We start from the raw sequence: 22,063 nt of genomic DNA on the forward strand, positions 1-22,063 counted from the left end.
TCAACTGTTTGGTTACCGACATTTTTCAAAATATATTCTTTTGTGTTCAGCAGAAAAAAGAAATTCATACAGGTTTGAAACAACTTGAGGGTGAGTAAATGATGACCGAATTTTAATTTTTGGGCGAACTATCCCTTTAAGTGCGTATCATATGCACGCGAAAACTGCGTTTCATAAGAACTACAAATACAATTCGTCGTATTCGCACTTTCATGAGATCGGGCTGAGCAAACACATTTACGTTGTGGCAACATCTGCGCGAAATTCAACAACTGAGAGGACATTCTGACAATACATTTTTTTATGCTAGATATCCCCCATTTAGCATGTTATGTTTTGAGGTTAATTTTTAATTAGTCAGATGATTGATAATTATAGCCTATACTTTTTAAATATTGTTTATCCTTATTATTATTTAATGGGCCTAACCGTAAATTAGAAACAAAACACCTAAGTGTACACTTAGAAGAGTAAAAATGACAGAAGGTTACGTTAATTCAACTTTATTAAAACTGCATGGCAATCAATTTGCACTTCCAAAAGACATACATTTGTGAAAAAAAAAAACGAAATAAACGATTATACAAATTTATTTTAAGTATAATAAAATAAAACATAAAAAGCAAAGGCAGATCAGAACATTTAATGAACAAAACCGGGTTCTGTAAGTTACATGGCAGACAGGGGAGCGTAACGTTAGTCGAAAGCCGGGCGATAAAGGAGGATAACGTTACATCCACAAATCCAGAGTAGCAAAAATAAATAGCAGACAAATCAAAGGAAAAACTAAACATGTGTGCAAGCGGTTACCAAACATTTTTTTCTCTGTGAGTTTTAAAAAAAAAGAAAAAAACATTAATGTGCACCAAATCTATGCGCTTAAGTTGCTGTCTGTTTGGTTTCCATGGTGACGTGTCTAGCTTGTTACGTGACACACCGCAGCCACAACAGCGCTGAATGAATGATGATCTGCTTTTATGTCATTTTTCCTTTTTTACATTTGTTAGCTATGGCATGAAATATCTGATATTCCGATTGTCAAATATTTGCAACGCAATATATATATATATATATATAAAACGCAAAGTATTGCAAGAAAGAGGCAAAATGAATGCGATCTTTAGACAATTTTTTAAATAAGTTACTCGACGGGCCGGATTAAACAGCCTAACGGGCCGTATGTGGCCCGCGGGCCGTAGTTTGCCCACCCCTGCCATAGAGGCTCTTTTTACTTGGGCAATCACCCTAAACACCTTAGCAACGCCCTAGAAACCAAACAGAACACCTTAGCAACCACTTAGCAACACACTAACAAAACAAAAAAACTATTTTTTTTTATTTCATAACACCAAATCAATCAAATAATTGAAAACAGAGAAGGCCTAGTGTCCAGATACGTAACTGCTTATTGAACTGCATTATACATGTGTTCACACTGCAAATAAACAAAAGATTTGTATTTTGAACCTGACTGTCCACACTGTCATTTCTTTCAAGTGATGAAATCTGTTCCATTTGTTCTACATCACTTGCGATATGATGTAATTGTCAGCACAATGCCTGCAGACGATAACAGGATGATCCAGCTAGATTTGACTGTAGTATTTCGTCAGTCTTGCATAAACAACAGTGACCCCCTCACGCCATCATGCTTTGTACTCTCATCCTTGTTAGAGCATCTTTGATGTTTTGAATCAAACAGCTTTCGCTTTATCTCTGTGTATGTGTGTGTTTTGCATTTATAACATGGATGTTCTTGCATTCTCTGTCTCTTCCAGTGGTGCCACGGATTCTACCTCACACACAACCAGGGTCAGAACGGCTTCGAGTTCTTCTTCAAAACCAAGGAGCTAAAGAAGAAATGGCTGGAGCAGTTTGGCATGGCATTGTGAGTGTGTGTGTGTGTGTGTGTGTGTTACAGTATGAACTCTGAAGGTCTGCACTGTGCTGTTTTTCAGGTTTGTTATCTGCTTTGACAACAGACACAGAGACATGATTTAGCTATGACAGTATGTCCTGGCCCTGATTCAGGACTAAAACACCATTAGTGTATATTTTTACTACAGAACAAACACAGTAATGAGGACAGACTTGCTTACCCAAGCATTTTTGCAGTGGTGTACCTTATAAAAACATAATGTGACCCAAAGGGTTTTCATTCTCTCAGAGTGGTTGGTTCAGTTTTGCAGATAGACTGAAGTAATATGCCAGGTATTTTTTCCTTTTCTTTTTGTAAGTTTGGGTGTTTTTAAGAAGATGTAGTCTGCATTATTTTAGATATAGTCGTATACAGCTAATATACCAGATATAGCTGGTATTTTAGTACTTCTTGCATTAAAACCTGCCCTAATTTTGTTTTGATGACCATTTTTCCCCTGATGCTTACAGGAATAGCTCACTCACAATATTTAATTCAGTTATTTACTCACTGTCATGTCAAAAGCGTCTTCTTGACATGTTGACAACATGAACTTTTTCAGGCCTCGGCTACAACTACAGTGTTTGAGGGGGGGTCAATGAAGACCATTTTAAACTTGCACTTTAAACAAGCTATTTTTGTTAAAGTACAGTACTTCAAAGGTATAGTTCATAATTTCTTTAAGATATTTTAAAGAATGCTGGTAACCAAACAGTTGATGATAGCCATTGACTTATATAGTATGGAAAAAAAACTATGGCAGTCAATGGCTATCGTCAACTCTTTTGTTACCCACATTTTTCAAAATATCTTTTGTCTGGGTAATAATGATTCTGTTTTAATATTTAAAGGAGCCGTATGTAAGATTGTGGCCAAAACTGGTACTGCAATCACTTTCAAATTACTGTAGAGCGGTGTATCCCCTCCCCCTCCCCCCTGACTCGAGGTTGCCAGATAGGCTGCAGGATCCAGCAGGAACGTAGGCTGCTACGTAGCTGTGGTAACTAGAGCAGAGCTGGCAACCCCGATGCCGAAACACTACTGACTTCGTGATTGGTAGATAGGTGGAGGGTGGCGCTTCAGGCCAAAACACAAGATGACAACATCAACATCAGTTGAGGGCTGCAACTTCACTTTTTAAATGACAATATCCTGGCCGGACTACTGTTGTCAGTGATTTAAGTATTTGAAATGAACATGATTTCTTAATGTCTAGTGACATATCAGGGCCATTTTATGATTAATTGAAATACATTTCTTACACACAGCTCCTTTAAACATGGGTGGTTTCTGGTGGTTTCCGCCATATTACACATTAGAATATTTCTAGTACATCAAACTGTTTTATTTCAAAGAAGCAAGATAAATCCTGTTTTCTATAAAAAATTAAATAAAATAAAAAACAGAGGCTTTTTATCTTCCTTTACTTTAATTTGATTCCATTCACTATTCTCAGGAGAATCAGAGATTCAAGTAAATAGTTGTATTATGAAATACTAAGGCTGCATTATTTTGTTTAAGCGATCAAACAGCATACCTATGAGAAAAAAAGAGAGTGAGAGAAAATATATTTATAATTCCTGGCAGATGACAGGAACATTCGGTATAATGCAGATGAAAAACGCAATAAACCATGTGACAAGTGATCTACTGTACCAAATTTCAAACGTCATATATATATAAAAAAAGGCACATCCATGAAAAAAAAAAAACCATTTGAAAAAAGTGTAAAGCACCAAAGATAGGAGACAGGGCTCTGATTAATTAGATAACACGTTTTTAACAGATTTATCTGAAGGGCTCATTAATTCTGGCGAACAGTGGTGAGTCAGTGCTCTCTTTCTCTCTGTCATGTGTCATCAGATCAGCCGGCAGCTGAAAGCTGATTGGATATCAGTGCTGTTACATACTCCGAGCCTAATGACATGACATCAGCAAGCAAAGACAGCTCTCTCATCTGTCCGTCATCCATTAATGCCTTTATTATGAGGGCACTCACCACTCAAGGGTTATTCAAGATGGATCGAGCGAGAGAAACAGAAAGAGGGTGGCGGGTCTTGGACTATAAAACAGTAATAGAGCCACAGACGACATCATGACTCCTGCCCTGCTGATGCTGTAATTAGTGGTGCATGCTAAGATAGCAACACTATTGCTTTAGCTCATACTACATAATAATATAAAACAGAGCATTAGTTAGAATATAATTTTGTTTTGTTTGTCAATATTGTCATTTTGTTATGTGTTATGCAGTACATTCAGGGATCTGGTTAAAAAGCTTTGTGGTATTGAGTTTTACATGGTCGTCATAAAAAAAAAAAATTCTCCAGAAAATACCCCTATGTGTTTTAAGAGGCAATCACAGCTGATTGGATGGAGGGAGAAGACTACAGGTGGAAACAAGCGGCTCTGTGTTCACGAGTTACGTTATGCAGTCTCCAGTCTTGTCTTTAACATCCACTTTCTCTCTCTCTTTCTCTCTCTCAACAGATCGAACATCTGTCCAGAGAGCGGGAAAAGTAATTTCCATGAGTTCCGCATGCACACCTTTGAGACGACCACATCCTGCAGCTCGTGTGAAATGCTGCTGAGGTGAGCTCACCGTCGAAGCTTTGTGAAATGACACAGTATACCCACAATGCACCTTAATGAGATCGATATTGCTCATAGAGTGAGTGAGAGAGGGAAAGACAGTGGTAAATCAAGGGTGTTCGTGGATAATCATAAATTTGATGATTTCAGAGTTAATGAATTGGCAGATAATGGGCCAATCAGAGCAGAGTATGTGGGCGTGGCCCAATCACATGTAGATCATTCCTGAATAGTTTTGTAATGGAATGGAAATAATGGGAGATGTTAATGCAAATCTGTCTGTCTGTCTGTCTGTCTGTCTGTCTGTCTGTCTGTCTGTCTGTCTGTCTGTCTGTCTATCTATCTATCTATCTATCTATCTATCTATCTATCTATCTATCTATCTATCTATCTATCTATCTATCTATCTATCTATCTATCTATATCAGAGGAGTCTTCTATCAAGGCTACCGTTGCTCCAAATGTGGTGCTGGCGCTCATAAGGAGTGTCTCGGCAGGGTGGACGTCTGTGTCAAAAGCAGTGCCGGTGAGCCCTGCATTCAACACAAACAAACACTTTCTTGAAATTTCTGTGCATGCACATTATGAATCATCTATTTACAGAGCTGCGATGGAGCCTCTGGCTCATGTTTCAGTGTTATGTGATGTCGTCTTACCTCGCTGCACACTAATGATTGACCTACAGTACACTGTAGTGTAACTGACAGGGCAATAAAAGCTGTCAACATGCAGAGATTCCTAATAATCTAACCTAGGCCACATAGATAAGCGTGATGTCTGATGACAAACAGACAAACAGGCTTGGTTGGGTTCCTGAACTCATGATGTATGCATGTGTGTGTGCGCCTGCCAACAGTGCCACTTCTTATTGTTTTAGGCATTAGTCAGGCTTCCATAGAATTTCCTTGTTCACGCTTTTAGGCACAGCTGAGCTCTCTCTAAACTCCCATCAGTTCTGCACATCCCATGTCCTATTAGCTAATTTGATTGTGATTTAAACTAGCAATAAAAATAAAACAAAATATGCACAGAAAATGAAAAACAAAGCACAAACAAAAACAAAAAGGAGGATTCACTTACTCATCACAGAAAGACGACGTGAGATTCTGCTGTACCACATTTGACTGGGCCACAGATCAGATTATTTTATGTCGAATTTTTTACCACAACAGATATATCATCTTAATTTTTTATTTTCTATATGATTGGTTGCCGTTTTAATTAAATCTTAGTTTTTCCACATGCAAGCAGGAATTTATTCAATTAATTTATTAATTAAGTCAATGTATTAAAGCATTTAATACATCCAAGAGTAACACACACAGAGGCGTAGACGCATACAAACACAGAGTTGAATCTTGTGGAACAAAACAACAAAGAGGCCAGACTTGACAAAAACACACCTCTGCATGTAACTTTTCACACTAATTACATTTTCATTGTCTGGAATTTTCCAGTGAAAATAGATCGACCTTTAATTGTTTATTTTTTTCACTCTCAGTGTAAACAACTTTTTAGATTTTTGTGGTTGAACAATGTTGAGACTGTAGAATTCTTGAGAACCCAATATGTGTGTTTGTCAAGTCTTGCCTCTTTGTTGTTTTGTACACAAGATTCCACTCTGTGTTTTTATGTGCACACCTGCGTGTCTATGCCTCTGTGTGTGTGTGTGTGTTACTAGCTCTTGAGGTGTACGCTTGTGCAACAGGACAAAGTTCACAATGTACACTCCAAGTACAGGCCCAGCCTCTCCCTCGGGAGCCAATGAGACTTGCTTCTGGTGCGTAACTCTGTCTAGTCCGGCCCCTCACGTCAATTTAGCTCGGGCAGCTGTTAAGTACCTGCAGTGTAGCAAAACAAATCATAAATGCTCACAGTACACCGTGTTCCACACAGCCTAATGACAGCGTCTGTACGGTGTGTTTATCTGAATGTGTAAATTCACTCTAACCATGCCTGTCTTCAACATGCTTGCAGATTCCAGCTCTTTTGGATCACAGGTGAGGTTTTTGTTTAAATAATTCCTTTTCAAGTGAATCTGTGATTTAGTTCTTCCCTGCAGGGCCTCATATACTCCTATTGAACACAATTTAAAATTAGTACTATAAGAAAATTCTCTTTTACAATGCACTTCAGAGTTGCCGCAGCATTATTCATGGGATTGTTATTGAAGTGATATTACTTTATTAAAGTTTGATGCACTAGTTATAGGGAAACTATGCAATTGTTTCTAGCCCAGAGTTCATTGCAGTTTAGAATGATATATATGTTATGGATTGTGCATTTATTTAATTGCACACCAGTTTTATTAATTGTATCGCTTGCAACACAACACCACGGTCATCATTTTGCAATAACAAACCCAATGTAATTTATATAGCATGTAATAAGGATATTGACATGCAATTTGTCCAGAGTGCAGTTCAAAACACTGATGGTAAATTGCATGGAGGAAATTCTCCATTCTCCATTCTTAGTGCATATGTTACAGGATGAACGTGTTTTGTGCAGTGGTGTGACAAACAGTGTTTACTTGTCCAAATTAATGATGAGATTAATTGTGCTTTTGCACAAACTTTTACTTAATTATCAAATCATTAATGCATTGCAATGTCTGTGAGTGGCAACAGTATGAGTCATGTGATTTATTTACTGTCATTACAGATCGGAAAAAAACCCTGTCGTGGAGAAGATGCAGGTAAATCACAAACACATACAATAAGTCACATTTTGCATTCTTTAAGGAAAACGTATTTCAACCAAAGATGACAAACCAGAATGTTATTATTTCTGTCAGTGGATCACAAAAGGATTTTTTTTGAAGCTATTTTAAATACAAGATGTGGTCACTCCTTTTGTGATTTACTAAAAAAAAAGAGAACAGCATTTAGGTTTGGAATGACACATTAAAGTGATATTTCACCCAAAAATGAAAATTCTGTCATCATTTACTCACTCTCATGTTGTTCCAAACCTGTATGAGTTTCTTTCTTCTGTTGATCACAAAAGAAGATATTTTGAAGAATATTGGTAACCAGACAGTTGACTGTAGCCATTCAATACTATGGAAGTCAATGGCTACTGTCAACTGTCTGGTTACCAATATTCTTCAAAATATCTTCTTTTGTGTTGACAACACAAAAGAAACGATGACAACATTTTCATTTTTGGGTGAGCTATCCCCTTAAATGTTAATGCATATAATGATTGAATTTTAGGTGAACAGTTCCTTTAAGTCACAGTTTGGCATGTCTTGCAGTGAAATTTTTAAGTTCGTCATTGCTATGGCTTTGGGGTTTCATAAGCGATCATGCTTACATGCATGGTCTTGTACATTAATACTTACTTCTTCAATCTGAGCCAGATTGCAGATTCTTAGTCGTCACTGAGCCGTAGTGTTGTCGTTTGTTGTAAAGGCAAGCTCATACACGTAACTAGGGTTTACTGTCAGTTGTAAATCAGATATACTGTAAGCGGGAAAAACAATGTGCGAAGACATTTAACCACTGTTGCTCCATTTGCTAGCATAGATAGGCCCAATACTTAACCCACTTCTCCCAGTAAATGTTCACTCAGTTTAGTTGTATTATGTAGGCGTCTTAAGCTGTGTTTTTACAGAAACACCTTTTGACCGAAATATGACCCCAAGTGAGCCTTTCAACCAGGGTGCAAATTATGGGGATTATGATCTTTTTACATTACTTTTACATTTTATTTAAAAATACCTTATTTTAATTAAGATAGGTAGGTCGCGCATGAGACACTGCAAAAGACGCGACCATAACGGTCAAACCCGTCCATCTAGCACACATACAGTACATAGAAAAACAATGAAAATGGAGGGAATTGGAATGGAAAAACGCGTTCTGTCTGACAGAAGAGCCAAGTCTTTGCAACATCTTTCATTCACGTCTTTCAAAATAAAAGTCTCGCATCAGAAAAACATTTTGAAATACGTTTTTGTTGTTGTTGTTGTTGTTTCTTTGACTACACACGTGACCCAACTCAAAACGGTCTTACGCCAGTTGAGAAGCACTGAGTTTGACGACTTTCACCACCTCAACTACATGTTCGATCTCACATCGCTAGCGTTCAGCAGCAGTCGCTCCACCCATTAGTATGTCGTAAAGAGGGCCACATTATCTTTAATTATGTTTTCACAACATCATTGATAGTTTGATCGATACCCAAGAGGTGGTAAATGTCCACCTGGGATACAGGTTCAGATATCAGGGGAGTGACTGCTGATGGAGCGACGCACTTCCCTCGCCCTTATTTTTAATAGCTTCATGAATATTTGAAATAAACGGGTGAAGCTAAATTGCAAGTCGTTGTTTCTCACCCCCACAATCACTATACACCCTCTCCTGAGTTCATTATATCTCTTTAAAGTCACCCTGTCTGCGTGGAGCCGTGAGAGGCCTCCTGATCCCACACAATATTGGGGTCGGTAGATTCATTAAAGTTATGGTGAGAAAAGCTCTCTGTGTAGCATTTGCTGTCATGGGAATCTTTCCGTTTGAATCAAAGTAGTTCCTTCCTGCCTGTTCAGCGCTGCTAGATTTGTCTTCATCAGAAGCAGCCTTTCTAAAAAACAATGCTTGTTCATTTTGGCTGAATTTGTTATTTCATGTGCAGTCATTTCATATCTTTGTGCATAAATGATATTCCGAAATAGTGCTGGTTTTTCAGAAGAGGTGTGTTGTTACTAAGTGAGCCCTTAACTTGCAGTTTTGTTTTCTTTTGGCACATTCAGGCAGCCTTTTGTGAGCTGTTTTGATGCAAAAATGCATTTTAGTGTTTATTGGTGCTGACTCTTTGCCCTTGTGCTCAAAGGTTCTTAGCTTAGCATGGCAGCAAGACGCTTCTCTACAGAGAAGCACAAGCTCATGCTGTTCTTTAAAGCGTCTTCAAAGACAGCCCGCCGCGCTTGGAGGCTCAGGGCCTTGGGTGATCTGCTGGGCTGGAAGGCTTCAGCCACAGCTGGTTGCATTAAGAGAGTCTACACTCGCCTCTCATCATCAGGACGGCAGAATATATAGAGCTGCAGCAACCAGCTGAGACCATCACTATTGACCCTTCAGCAAACCAGCCCTGTGCACACAAACACACTCATTCATAGCTCACTGGAGCGTCTGAACGACTGTCCGCTCGGCACAGTTTACCCGCGGCACACACGAGACCTGTGCGTGCAATTACATGAACGAATAAAACTGTGTTTTAATACTAATTAGGGTAATAGCCAGACTGTATAGCTGATGTTTGTGGTCAGCTTCTCTTCGTACACACTCTGGGGGGGAATTTGCTAAAGGCTGTGACACACCAAGCCGACGACAAAGAACAAGCAGCGACGAAAGCTGATTATGTTGTCACCTCGCGGCCAACAAGCTGCGCTTGAACACACAGCAAAGACCACAGCTGACTGTTAGGCACCTACCTGTGTGCAGGTATAGCTTCAATAGTCTATTTTTGTCATTCAAAAAGAGAAACCGAAACTAGGACCGCATATATACAAACCGTAAACAAAGCAGCTTGCTTACTATTTTGAATATCAATAATGCTGATCACTTTCTTCTTTCGAGGCGGCTTATGTTGTTATGAAAATATTAGCATATTGGAATGCTAAGGTAAGATGGTGTAAAATTAAAACAGCATTCTGAGTGCGCCGTCTTGAGTTCTTTGTTCGTTTTCATCACTTCGCTGTTATTGGACTCGTTCACTAAACTGAACAGCCAATCAGAGCGATCTCTCCCAGACGGCAATTCAACATGCCTGAATGCCTGACAACAGCCGACGTGTGGAACACACCACGAAAAACTAGCCCGACAGGCGCTCACTGATGGCCCGACGTTGGCTGATGGTGTTTCATGGCCCTAAGAATGAATTGCATCCACTCATAGCACTGTTTATTAACATTTTTGCTTTGGTATTCAATTCACAAAAAATCAAAGAATGGCAGAAAAAAGGCCAGCTATGGTTTTAAATGCTAGTTTGTGGAGAGATATTTTATTAACATTTTGAATTAGCTTTTATTTTCAGTGCTTTTGTCATTTGTATTCGTTTTTTATATTTATATTATGCTTTAATTTATATTTATTTCAGTTTTACTTTTAGTAATATTAATACTTAAATGTTTTTTTATTTTGTATCCGACACACTAAAGTGATCAAGGAATAGCATAGACATGACCAGCTACGGTTTTAAATGCAGGATGCTACCACACTGCATGCATGACAGCACGAACGCTCGAGACAAAACATTAGCTCACTGACATTTTTATGATGGATTGACTTGATTTTTCTGTCACCTGTTGTGATTTACGATCACAGCGTCACGTAAATAAACCTGTTCTTTATGTGCTGGAATGTCAAAGCATGCAGTAATGACACTCTGTCAAAGTTCAGCATGCTCGTTGGCAATATAGATGAACACACAAATGCATTATTTTAACAATTGTTCTGTTTTTTTTTTTTACCTCCCAGATCTACCTAAGATGCAGGTCATCCGTAATTATTTTTGTGTCCCGAGCCCCCCATACGGCCCAGCGCTTAAAATCAACGTTGGTGACGTTGTTGAGGTGATGGAGGCAAACATCCGCAGCTCTTGGTGGAAGGTGAGACAGTTTTACTCGCTCGTCATAAACTTTTCAAGTCATGCAGCCCTGCAGGAACGGCGCTAGCATGTGTTCAGCTGCTAATTGATTGCCTCTCGTGTTTGTGGCAAAGGCCGAGTGACTGTGTTGTTATGCTTTGCTAAGCATGACTGACTGTGAAATGCTAACTAATCCAACTCAAGAAAGCTGATGTGGGTTAGGTTTCATAGCCGTACAAAAACAAAACAGACCAGCACAACGCCCAGAGAGCAGACACGCGCTTCACAACAGGTTTAATTTGTCACGTTTTAATTGTATAGGAGGTGTTTCTGCACATGCACTGCTCTGACATGAGACACACAAAAGAAAATCACACAAATAGATTTAGATTAATGATTAACTCTTTCTTGGAGTGCAATGCTAATCACTTTCCTATGAACCTTTTCCCCTATTGTGCTTTTAAACTTTTAGACGAAGTATTGTAAAAGTTTTAACCTTTTATTTTTGTTTAAAAAAAAAAAAAAAAACGGGGCTAAATTACGCTAAATGTCACCCCAAATGTCCACACAATGATGACATAATGCTGCGTAGACCAAAAAGTGTGAAGCCTAAAATAACAAATGTGACACGCTACAACCTCATGGACTTTAAGGGCACATGGTAATCATCGCAAAAGACTGAAAGTGCGCCATTTGGGATGGGGTCCAAGTCTCCTGCTGCTTTTTCTCATGAGAAACAGGCCCAGTTAGTCTTACTTACGTAAGTAAGTCTTGCCAAGTAAGACATGTTCCTGGATCAACATATTTTGTTGAGCCTGGAACAACATTCCTGTCTGAAAATTTAGTCCTAACCCTGTCCCTACCACTACAATTACACCTAACCCTACCCATAACTTATCCCTAAAATCAGATTGAAATGATAGGTGGATAACACTGATGTAGAAGTAATGATGTAAGCCTAAACTTGACATAAACTGTAAGCTTGTCCCTCAAATCTGAGTGGTTGATTGGAATGTTGTTCCCAGGATCAACAAAGATGTCGATCCAGGAACATCATGTTCTCCGTAAGGCTCCAGTGTCTCACACTGTGCTCAGATTTGCCAAAATGCCAAAGTCCAGATATTAAAAGTCAGAGATTTGAGCATTTGTTATCAAATTCTATAAAGACCAGAAAGTACCCACATTCAATTTTGTCTCATTTGTGTAATTTGTAAGTCTTAAGAAAAAAAGTTAATACTTAAATGAAGCAATTGAGCTTCTTAAACTATGAAAGAGCAACTTTTGAGCAGTAAAATGTTCTTCTGGGATGGGACGCAAAAGAACACGCAGTTCATCTTGATGCCCACTCTTCTTGCTCTGGTTATTTATGTGCCAAGGCAATGAGGAAACCAGCCAATGATTGTCTAGAGAGCGAGAGAATTGGCAGAGCCTGGCACACACTCGAATGCCCCTACATCCCTCTCCGTCAGACGGGTCCAGCTGTCCAGGACGCTTCTCCACAGCTCTGTTTTAACATGTTAATCTCGTTCTGCCTCATTCTAAGGCCGCCATCCGCTGCAGGCTCCGAACGCCCAGCTGTCCCGTGCACCCGGAAGTTGTTTGATTTATTCAATTTGAGCTCATGCAAAATTACACCGCCCGTGTCACCTGAGACCTCGTAATATCCAGCATCCCGCGGCAGCTCCGGACGGAGCAAAGGACGATCAGAGCCCTCGTAGCTGTGGTAACCCGGAGACAATTATTGCCGCTCTGGTGCCTAGACAAACGCAATCATTCACTGTAATTCCATTTGGGCCTTTGGTTGCCATCTGTTTGATCTAACAGGGTTATGAGTTTAATCATTATTAGGCCCTTATCTGAGCAACAACCAATAGCGGGGCGGCATCATGAGAGTGCTGATAAAATGTCAATGCGCTAAATGCATTGGGGAGGGGAGGGGGTGTGCTTAAGGATCCACTTACAAATCAAATTTGTTCAAGGAAGAGGTTGATGAGACAGAAATGCACTTTCTACATCTCCCTGGAAGACTGTCTGAGGAGGAGGAGGAGGAGGAGGAGGAAGGGAAAGATCCGAGCGTTACCGGCAGGAGAACCATCATTTGTGGTTACATCAGCGACAGCTGTATCGGTTGATCATTTTATTTGAGGTCATTCTTGAAGTGTCTGTATATAAATTATTTGTCAATTAGATAAAACTAAACTAAACTAAAACTTAAACCATAAAAAAGTTGAAATAAAATATTTCATTTAGTTGCCAAAGCAACATTTCTCATTTTCATTTAGTTTAAGTTAAGATACTAAATAAATAAAAACATCATTACTCCAGTCTTCAGTGTCACATGATCCTTCAGAAATCATTTTAATATGCTGATTTGCTGCTTTAAGAGACATTTCTTATTATTATCAATGTTGAAAACAGTTGTGCTGCTTAACATTTTTGGTAGAAATTGTGATACTTTGAATATAGAACAGCATTTATTACATTTAGCAAAGCATTTATTAAATAGAAATCTTTTGTAACATTGTAAATGTCTTCGCTGTCACTTTTAATCAATTTAATGCATCTTTGTATAAAAGTATTTAACTTCTCTCTTTTTTTAAATATCTTACCACGAATGTTTGAATGGTATCATTGTTTCCACAAAAAAGTTGAGCAGCGGAAACAGTTTTCAACACTGCTGGATGTATTATACTGTTTGCTCATTCTCCTGTTACTCTACTTGGATTCTCCCAAGACTTTTTCAGCTCTGATGAACTCTGCTGTAAATTTGTAGCGTGTCGTGACTCGTGTTAAGTACTAATTGTTACTGAATTATTGAGGAGGAGTTGCCCAGCTGAACGTAATGTAATTATCTTGCCATGGTTTCAGGGTAAAGTCCTGGCAACTAAGGATGTTGGCTTCTTTCCAAGCGACGCAGTGAAGCCTTGCCCATGTGTGAGTACAAATACCAGATTATAGTATAATGCTAAAAACATTCTTTATTCTCTGCCAAACAAAAACAAATGTGATCAAGGCAAGGGAGGCTTGTCCTTGTGTGCATGTTGTGTTCGCATGGTTTAGGTATGCAAGCACCTCTTCAGTACTGTTTTTGAATGACAGGTGCATTGTAGGTGATTGTCTGTAATGCTGATTTGTCATGTAAATAGCAGGAATGTGGACAGAATGCGATAACACGGATATCAGCAAGATGATTTACAGTCATAATGATGTACAAGTCATATTAAATCATGTTAAGAAAAATATGTCAGGTTATCTTTATGAGTGCATTTAGAAAAGCAATTGTGGTTGTTAAAAGATAGAATAAGTGGGGCAGGTTTTAGCGCTAATATGAGCTGTATTGTCCCAGACTTGAGCTGCAAGTTAAAAATACTGTATGAAAATCAGGTTGAGTGGAATTTCAAGAACAAAAGCGCACGTGTGCTCTACTTTTGTCTTTCTCACCTCCTTTTTTATCTCTTTATCTTTTTTAGGTACCCAAACCTATTGACTACTCTTCGCAGCCTTGGTACGATCTTTATTCTCACTACCAGATTATAATTTTGTACCAGAATATAACTTTATTTTTTATTTTTTATTACCATCTGTAATATTTTTTTCTTCTGTTTATCATTATGTATTAAAATATTCGGATATTTCATTATTATATAAATAATGTAGTACTTTTTATTAATTATTACAATTAGAATATTTTACAAACTACATTACTGGTACTACGAATAACTGGGAGAATCTCATAAAATATCCATATTATATATTACCATACATTTCACTATAAAATAACCATTTTGATTAATGACATTTTATATTACCATAATTTTTTTTTTAATTTAATTTCCTGTAATTTTCGTAATTCTATTTCCCCTCTAATTTTTCATTAATCTCCCATTATATTTACTGAAAAACAGTAAATATAATTGTTAATTCATGTGACTTTTTTTGCAACTACAGGTCAGCACTATAACTTTTTAATATTGTGTGTTGCCCAGAAGCCCTTCAACTCTGACCTCTGACCTCTGACCTTTGGTTTAGGTTTGCAGGCTCAATTGAGAGGGTGCAGGCTGAGGCTGCGCTGCTCAACCGGAGGAGCAGCACTTACCTGGTCCGTCACAGAAGCCGAGAGTTTCACGAGTACGCCATCAGCATCAAGTGAGTTACTACAGCACACTTAGTTATTTACTGTACATTTTTTTTTAATAATTAGTAAAAACTAGCTGAGAAAAAGTTTCATAACTGCAATATTCCACCCACTACGGTATGGAAGCTTGTTTTTATTACTTTATTTCTCAGGATTGCGAGTTTATATCTTACAATTCCGACTGTATAACACACGATTGCGACTTCATATTATGCAATTGTGAGAAAAATATGTAAGTAAAATGTAGAATTGTAGAAAAATAAAAAATGTAGAATTGTGAGATAAAAAGTTGCAATTACCTTATTTACTTTTTATTCAGTGGCCAAAACAAGCTTCCATACTACAGAGCCGGGACAAAAATATGTATGTTAGTTAGTTCAACGTGGCCATGTTTTACTAAAACGAGGGAACTAATTATATAAATCATGGGAATGAATTCTTAATTCGTGGCCACGATTTAATAAAATTGAGTAAACTAATTAGTTCAATGTGGCCATGATTTACTAAACGGAGGGAAAAATTTTTTTTTGTCTGCATGTCATGTGCGGGGCTCCGTAACCCACAACAATATTAATAATAAAAATAAAATGATTATTTATTTATTTTTCGAACAACGATAGGACAACTCTACGGTGTGTGTGTGTGTGTGTGTGTTTGAGTGCAAGGCCGACAGACAAAAGCTGCCCCATTTTATCAGTATTTCTTGTTTGCAGACAGTCCTGTGCACTTTCGCTCTAAAAAATGTGAGCTCGTAACTTTTAATCCAAGGACTAATGGAGACGCCCCACCCCTCGCTATCGACCCCTTCTCCCTGCATGAAAAGCTCTTTGCCCCATGCATTACTATGGCAGCTTCCCATAGGGGATAGGCAGCATCGATCGCAATGATCACCAGAAAATTACTCTCATCATTTATTCATGGCCCACAGGTACAACGACGACGTGAAACACATCAAGATCTTAACAAAGGAGGGACTCTTCTACATTGCAGAAAACAGGAAGTTCAGAAGCATTTTGGTAAGTGCTAATGTTTTGTACTAGTTTTCAGCAAAGAGTATTATTAAAACGTCTTCATCATATAGAGTGAAAAGTAAATGTTATGCTCATATGTTTTTAAGGTCGGTGGAATCAGTGCAATAAAGATAAATGTTTGCATTATACCCGCTTATTACATCTGAAATGTCTTTGTATCATTTATACAATCCCTTTTGTTTTGTCATCTGTTTGCCTTCTAAAGGGCATTAGGAAATCATGCTGCTTAATGTCTCTATTCTGTAGAAAAATCAAATGTCTTTTGTCAGCTTTTTTTTTTTTGAAAGCGCTTTTAGATTCGATCTCGCAAATGCCAGTTAAATAACATTATTGGATTGTGAATGCTGGAGTCATATTGAATCCGTTCATATATTTATTTTTTTATTTTCCCTTTTAATGGCTGTAGATATTTACCCTTTTATGTGAACTGACATCACGTTGAGCGTATGTGTGTGTTTAATGCAGGAGCTGATCGAGTATTACAAACATCACTCTCTGCGGGAAGGATTCAGGACACTTGTTACCACACTGCAGTTCCCCTACCGAGAGCCGGAGAACGGAGCCAACGGTACGTCCTGTGCACAAACACACTAGTTCCAGATTCACACATACACGACTCACAAATAACAAAATGTACGCTTGGTCTATTTAAAGGGGTCATCGGATGCAAAATTCACTTTTATATGGTGTTTGCATATAAATGTGTCTTTGCAGTGTGTGGACACAACCACCATGCAATGAAAAAAATCCATTCACTCCTTTTTTTTAATCCTCAAAACACTCTCAAACAATCAAGTTTGAGTATAAACAATGATTCATTCTTTAATAGTTCAAAACATGTGACATTGTTGTGATGGCCAGAAGCTATGGTCACCAGGGTGGCTGCTATGGCAGCAGTGTTTGAGACCAAATCTTATCGCGTGTGCCCAGGTGTCTCGATGTTTAAGGATACATTTCTCTTAGTGTTTGTCATAACCAGAAGGTGCATTTATATACTACGGTAAGATTATAAAGCCTGAAGCATGAACTAGTATAACGCTATAGAAGCTCAATTTCACATTACGTTTGGAAAAATCAAAATGCAAATACAGGTTCGATTATCAGTGGCACAAGGGACGCTATAATGTGTTTCTCAACCTTGTTCCTATGCCTTATATATGGCATATTTTTTAAATATTTCAATTATTTTCTATATTTATTTGTATATACAATTAAAAATGTTTGGGCCAGTAAGATTCCCCCCTTTAAAATTTTCAGTACGTGACAGTAAAGACTTAGAAAGAAATTTACAAAGAAATTATATTTCAAATTGCTGTTCGTTTGAACTTTCTATTCATCAAAGAATCAATAAAACATTTTGCATTGCCATCTTAGGACTAAATTACATTTTAAAATATATTAAAATAGTAAACAGTTGTAATAATTTTGTCATTTTTGATCAAATAAATAAAACCTTGGTGAGCATGAGTCTTTAAAAAATTCTTACTGACCCCAAACATTTAAATAGTAGTGTATGTATAATTATTTATTTATATTAAATATTTTAATTTAATAATTGTAATTATAAATAAACATATATATATATATATAGCACATACGAAATGTGTATATTCATGCAGGACAAATTTTTTAGTTAAAAACTAGACTCGCATACTTGCAGCATTCACGGCAGCATTTGCATACTTGTTTCTGGCCAAATAAGTTTTAGAGATCTTCTGTCTGTTCATGGCTTTGTGGTTGCAAAAGCTCCTAAGACATCTGTGTTGTTTTCCAGCTGTGGGAGAGGAGTGAGTTAAAAATGTCAAACAGGGGCTGTTACTGAGCTGTGCTTACAGCCTGATCTGAGAGTTTATGGCGCATTGCAATCAACACTTAGATCTGAGAGTTTATTGTAGCTCCATATGTCACAGTGAGGGTTTGCCGCAATTGGGAAATGTTGGCAGATTGAGAAGCTGGGGGATGTCACTCAAACGCTTCACTGCTTTAACAAAGAGGACGAAAGTGATTCGAAAGCGACTCTGACCGAAGAATGGATCTCCCAGCATGCATTGCTGCTGTTTTTCTCTTCTCATCCCCAAGCTCTATTCCCATGCAGCACAGCTTCTTTTTTTTGTTTTTTTTTCCATCTCAGGGTCTGCTTATGTGCCAATACATGCAAATCATATGCGATTGTTTTTTAGATGTCTGCCAGAGGCGCACAAGTCTTTCATGTAAACAGGACGCAAGGAGCAACAGGGGCATCTACTCTAAGTGGTAACTTGACCCTGTGTAGGCAGCATACAGCAAGAGAGTTTCAACCGGAAAAAATCAGCATTGCAGAACGGAAACAGTTGTACAGGGTTACCTTTATTGTTCGTGTTGGACACCAAAATATTCGTGACTTTAATTCACAAGTGAAGACGGAACAAATTGCTTGATAGTTGCCCTTTCCATCCTCATTTTTATTTATATCCAAGAAGTTCTGGAGATGCTGTCAGCTATGTTGCGTTTCTACTTATATTCCATCGAATGTTAAGCGAGCCATACGGGTTGGACGTCAAATCCATGACCCTGAATATTCACATTATGGGTAACGACGTGCTGAAGGTTTGAGCCTCGCAGACTTTGCAGAATAGTGGGCGAATGGCCCGGCTTTTCTGGAGTGACGTGGGTGGAATCTCAAGTGCCCATCAGCAGCTGGTCTGAGTGGTCACAGGTTGGATAGTGGTCTGAGACAAGGCCTTTTGGAGACTCAGCATGTGCTCCTGCATAAATTCATGAGCTCAGTTAGCCTCAGCTTGGGTTGTCCCTTCAAAACTCTGAACAGATGTTTAAGAAAGACATTAAATGCTTCTGAAACCAGTCAGAGTTGAACTGCTTGCCAGAGAACGGACAGAGTGAGAAATGAAATGAAGAGAGATATTGAGAGATATTGTCAGGTAATTAGATTTCAAAGTTCAAAACCAGACAAAACATCCATCTATCTATCTATCTATCTATCTATCTATCTATCTATCTATCTATCTATCTATCTATCTATCTATCTATCTATCTATCTATCTATCTATCTATCTATCTATCTATCTATCTATCTATCTATCATCACCATTTATTTTAGATAAAGGAAGATGGTTCTGGTGGTGCTGCTTTTATCCATTATGCTCCAAAAATATGGAACATTTGACCAATTGAGATTAGACAAGCTCCAAATATTCACATTTATAAAAAAAAGAAGGCGAAGACACATCTTTTTAAAAGATATGACACACTCCCACTCATCAGATTGTTCAATGTTTATCGACGTCTTGTTAGTTACGCTTTGTGCCGTATGGCTTTGGCCGCCTTCCACAGACGAGTGGGTGAGGAAACATATTGTGTTGCAGACACACTGGGGGTCCGAGACGCTCTGGGCCGAGCCGGTCAGATGGAGCATCAGATGGCGAGGGGAACTCGCCTCACTGCCTCAGACGCTCCTGGAGTTTTACTAGTAAACCTCATCGATAGTTCTCGGTGGATTGGGACGTGAATAGAAATATTCCACCGTGTAAAACCGGTTTGAAGCACTTAGAATAAGGCCAAGTGTTTACAATCTGCTCTCTTTGCTTGCAAATGTTACGTTTCAATTAAACATGCTTTTTCTTTTGCTTTTCTTCTCTTTACCCTCGCCGCACCCCTACCTCACCCGCCTCGCCCCACTGCGCCCATGCCTCTGCCACACCTCAGCCCCGTTGCTCTGCGGCCTGTCTTTTCTAACTCCCGCCGGCTACAGCTTTGTCCCCCCCTCTACCGCCCCATTCTGGTCAGGTACAGGTACATGTTTTCTTATCCATTGGTGTCATTTTGTCAAGGTCGTAGGAGATCTGAGGCTGCCATGCCCTGCGTTTACCCCCCCCTCCCATCTCATTGTGCGTGTCTGTTTATAGGGCATTCCATAGCCACTGTCATCTCCTTTAATGCATGCACCATATGTCCTATGTCAGACTGGGAGACACTATGACTCATCATTATCTCATTTCAGGTAGTTAGCTTATTAGATCCGTCATTACGGGCGGTTTTTGTCAAGGGAGCTGTGATGAAAAGGAAGGAGTCGGCCTAACTTTGTGACATCTCTCTCTCCCTCCTTTACAAACTTCTCGCTTTGAGCATGGCGGCAGCTAACTGGCAGCCAGTTCTCTGTCTGTACAAGTCTTGCTCACTTTAAAACAGCTGAAGAGAAAGCACCCTGGCACCGAGGCGGATCTCATCAGCACACGTCTGGCGGAGGGCCTAGCTTCTCTGGCTGCCGTTCACAAAGTCTTCAGAGCCTCTGAAGTCCGATAAAAACAAAGGCTCATTTGAATCCGCCACCACGTATTTCCCTCGGCCCACCGCATTTAGAGAGAACTGCGAAACAAACCCAACAAAACGTCTAATAGTCAGTGAGCTGGTAGAAGGAACATGATGTGTTTTTGAGGGAAAAGTCGCCTGAAATGTAATTAACCCAGCGGATTATGCTGTTGACACATCTCAAGACATAATCAAAACAGCCACTTCAGCTGTGATTGGACCCGTCCCAGATTCGCGAGAATCATTTATTTAGAGTGGATGTGCTAAGGCAGGCAAACACATGAAGGAGTGCGGTGATTACAAGAGTCCTCAGGGAAACTATACAGCCTGACTCTGCTGCATCCATCCTCTCGCTGTTTGTCTGCATCATTTTGTCTGATTCTCATCTTCATTTTTTGTCCTGTGATGTTTGCTGCTAAATGTTCACTCTTGTCTCTTGTCTCTACAGTGTTCACTCCCAAGGTGATGGGTGTGGCGATAGCCCGCTATGACTTCAGCTCCCGGGACACGCGGGAACTGTCTCTGCAGGAGGGCGACGTGGTGAAGATCTACAGCAAAACTGGAGCCAATGGCTGGTGGAGAGGCGAAGTCAACGGGCGGGTGAGTGTGTGCGTGTGTAGATGTGTTTGAAAGTACTTCATATTATACACTGCATATATGAATACGTGAAACTCATTATGCAACAATAAAAGTTTTAAATAGTGTTAGTTAAAATAGTTAAAAGGTTTTGCGGCACGTTGAATTATTTGTGTAGTATCAAGTTATCATCATGGAAAAAAGGATTATTTTCATTTGTAAATACAATTTGTAAAATAAAATGTAAAACAAAACAACCCTTATATATTAAGTAATACACCTACCGGTCAAAAGGTATGGGTAATTTTTTTATTTTTTTTAAAGAAATTAATACTTTTATTCAGCAAGGATGCATTAAATTGATCAAAAGTGACAGTAGACATTTATAATGTTACAAAAGATTTCTATTTCAAATAAATGCTGCTCTTTTGAACGTTGTATTTATCAAAAAATCCTGAAAAAAAAAAAAATTACAAAATTATTAAGCGACTGTTTTCAACATTAATAAAAAAATAAAATAATTCTTGAGCGGCAAATCAGCATATTGAAATGATTTCTGAATGATCATGTGACATTGAAGACTGAAATAATGGCTTCCAGTCCTTATCATTATGTCATACTGGACATTTTGACACATAGTTAATCGCTAAATACAATTTGCTTTATTAAATAACAATATAAGTTCACTAGCTAGTAAAATATAACAATATAATAATCTTAATTTTAAAATACAAAGTGTGTTTAGTGCAGTCATAGAGCACCTTCATACCATACATAAATGTAATAGTATACTGTCTCTTCATAACATGCTTCTCTTCTCTGATCTAAGATGACAGACATCCTTGCTAAGAGCGTCAGAAAACTGAAAATGTGGCCTCACTATTGAATTAAGCGGCATTATTTCATAGTGAGCCA

General features: G+C 38.6%; 1 protein-coding gene across 1 annotated transcript in view; it reads left to right on the top strand.

Moving 5' to 3' along the window:
- vav3 (vav guanine nucleotide exchange factor 3) overlaps positions 1–22,063 on the top strand; it is a 62,709-nt gene that overhangs the window by 39,643 nt on the left and 1,003 nt on the right. Inside the window, exons 15-26 of the mRNA XM_084398999.1 lie at positions 1,779–1,888; positions 4,409–4,510; positions 4,939–5,036; positions 6,488–6,510; positions 7,175–7,208; positions 10,993–11,123; positions 13,970–14,035; positions 14,572–14,606; positions 15,131–15,247; positions 16,165–16,252; positions 16,733–16,835; positions 21,021–21,172. Coding sequence (XP_084255125.1) covers positions 1,779–1,888; positions 4,409–4,510; positions 4,939–5,036; positions 6,488–6,510; positions 7,175–7,208; positions 10,993–11,123; positions 13,970–14,035; positions 14,572–14,606; positions 15,131–15,247; positions 16,165–16,252; positions 16,733–16,835; positions 21,021–21,172 — 1,059 coding nt within the window. The remainder of the gene's footprint in view (positions 1–1,778; positions 1,889–4,408; positions 4,511–4,938; positions 5,037–6,487; positions 6,511–7,174; positions 7,209–10,992; positions 11,124–13,969; positions 14,036–14,571; positions 14,607–15,130; positions 15,248–16,164; positions 16,253–16,732; positions 16,836–21,020; positions 21,173–22,063) is intronic.

This window comes from Rutilus rutilus (assembly GCF_951802725.1).
Source record: "Rutilus rutilus genome assembly, chromosome: 24".
In the NCBI taxonomy this organism is placed as follows: domain Eukaryota; kingdom Metazoa; phylum Chordata; class Actinopteri; order Cypriniformes; family Leuciscidae; genus Rutilus; species Rutilus rutilus.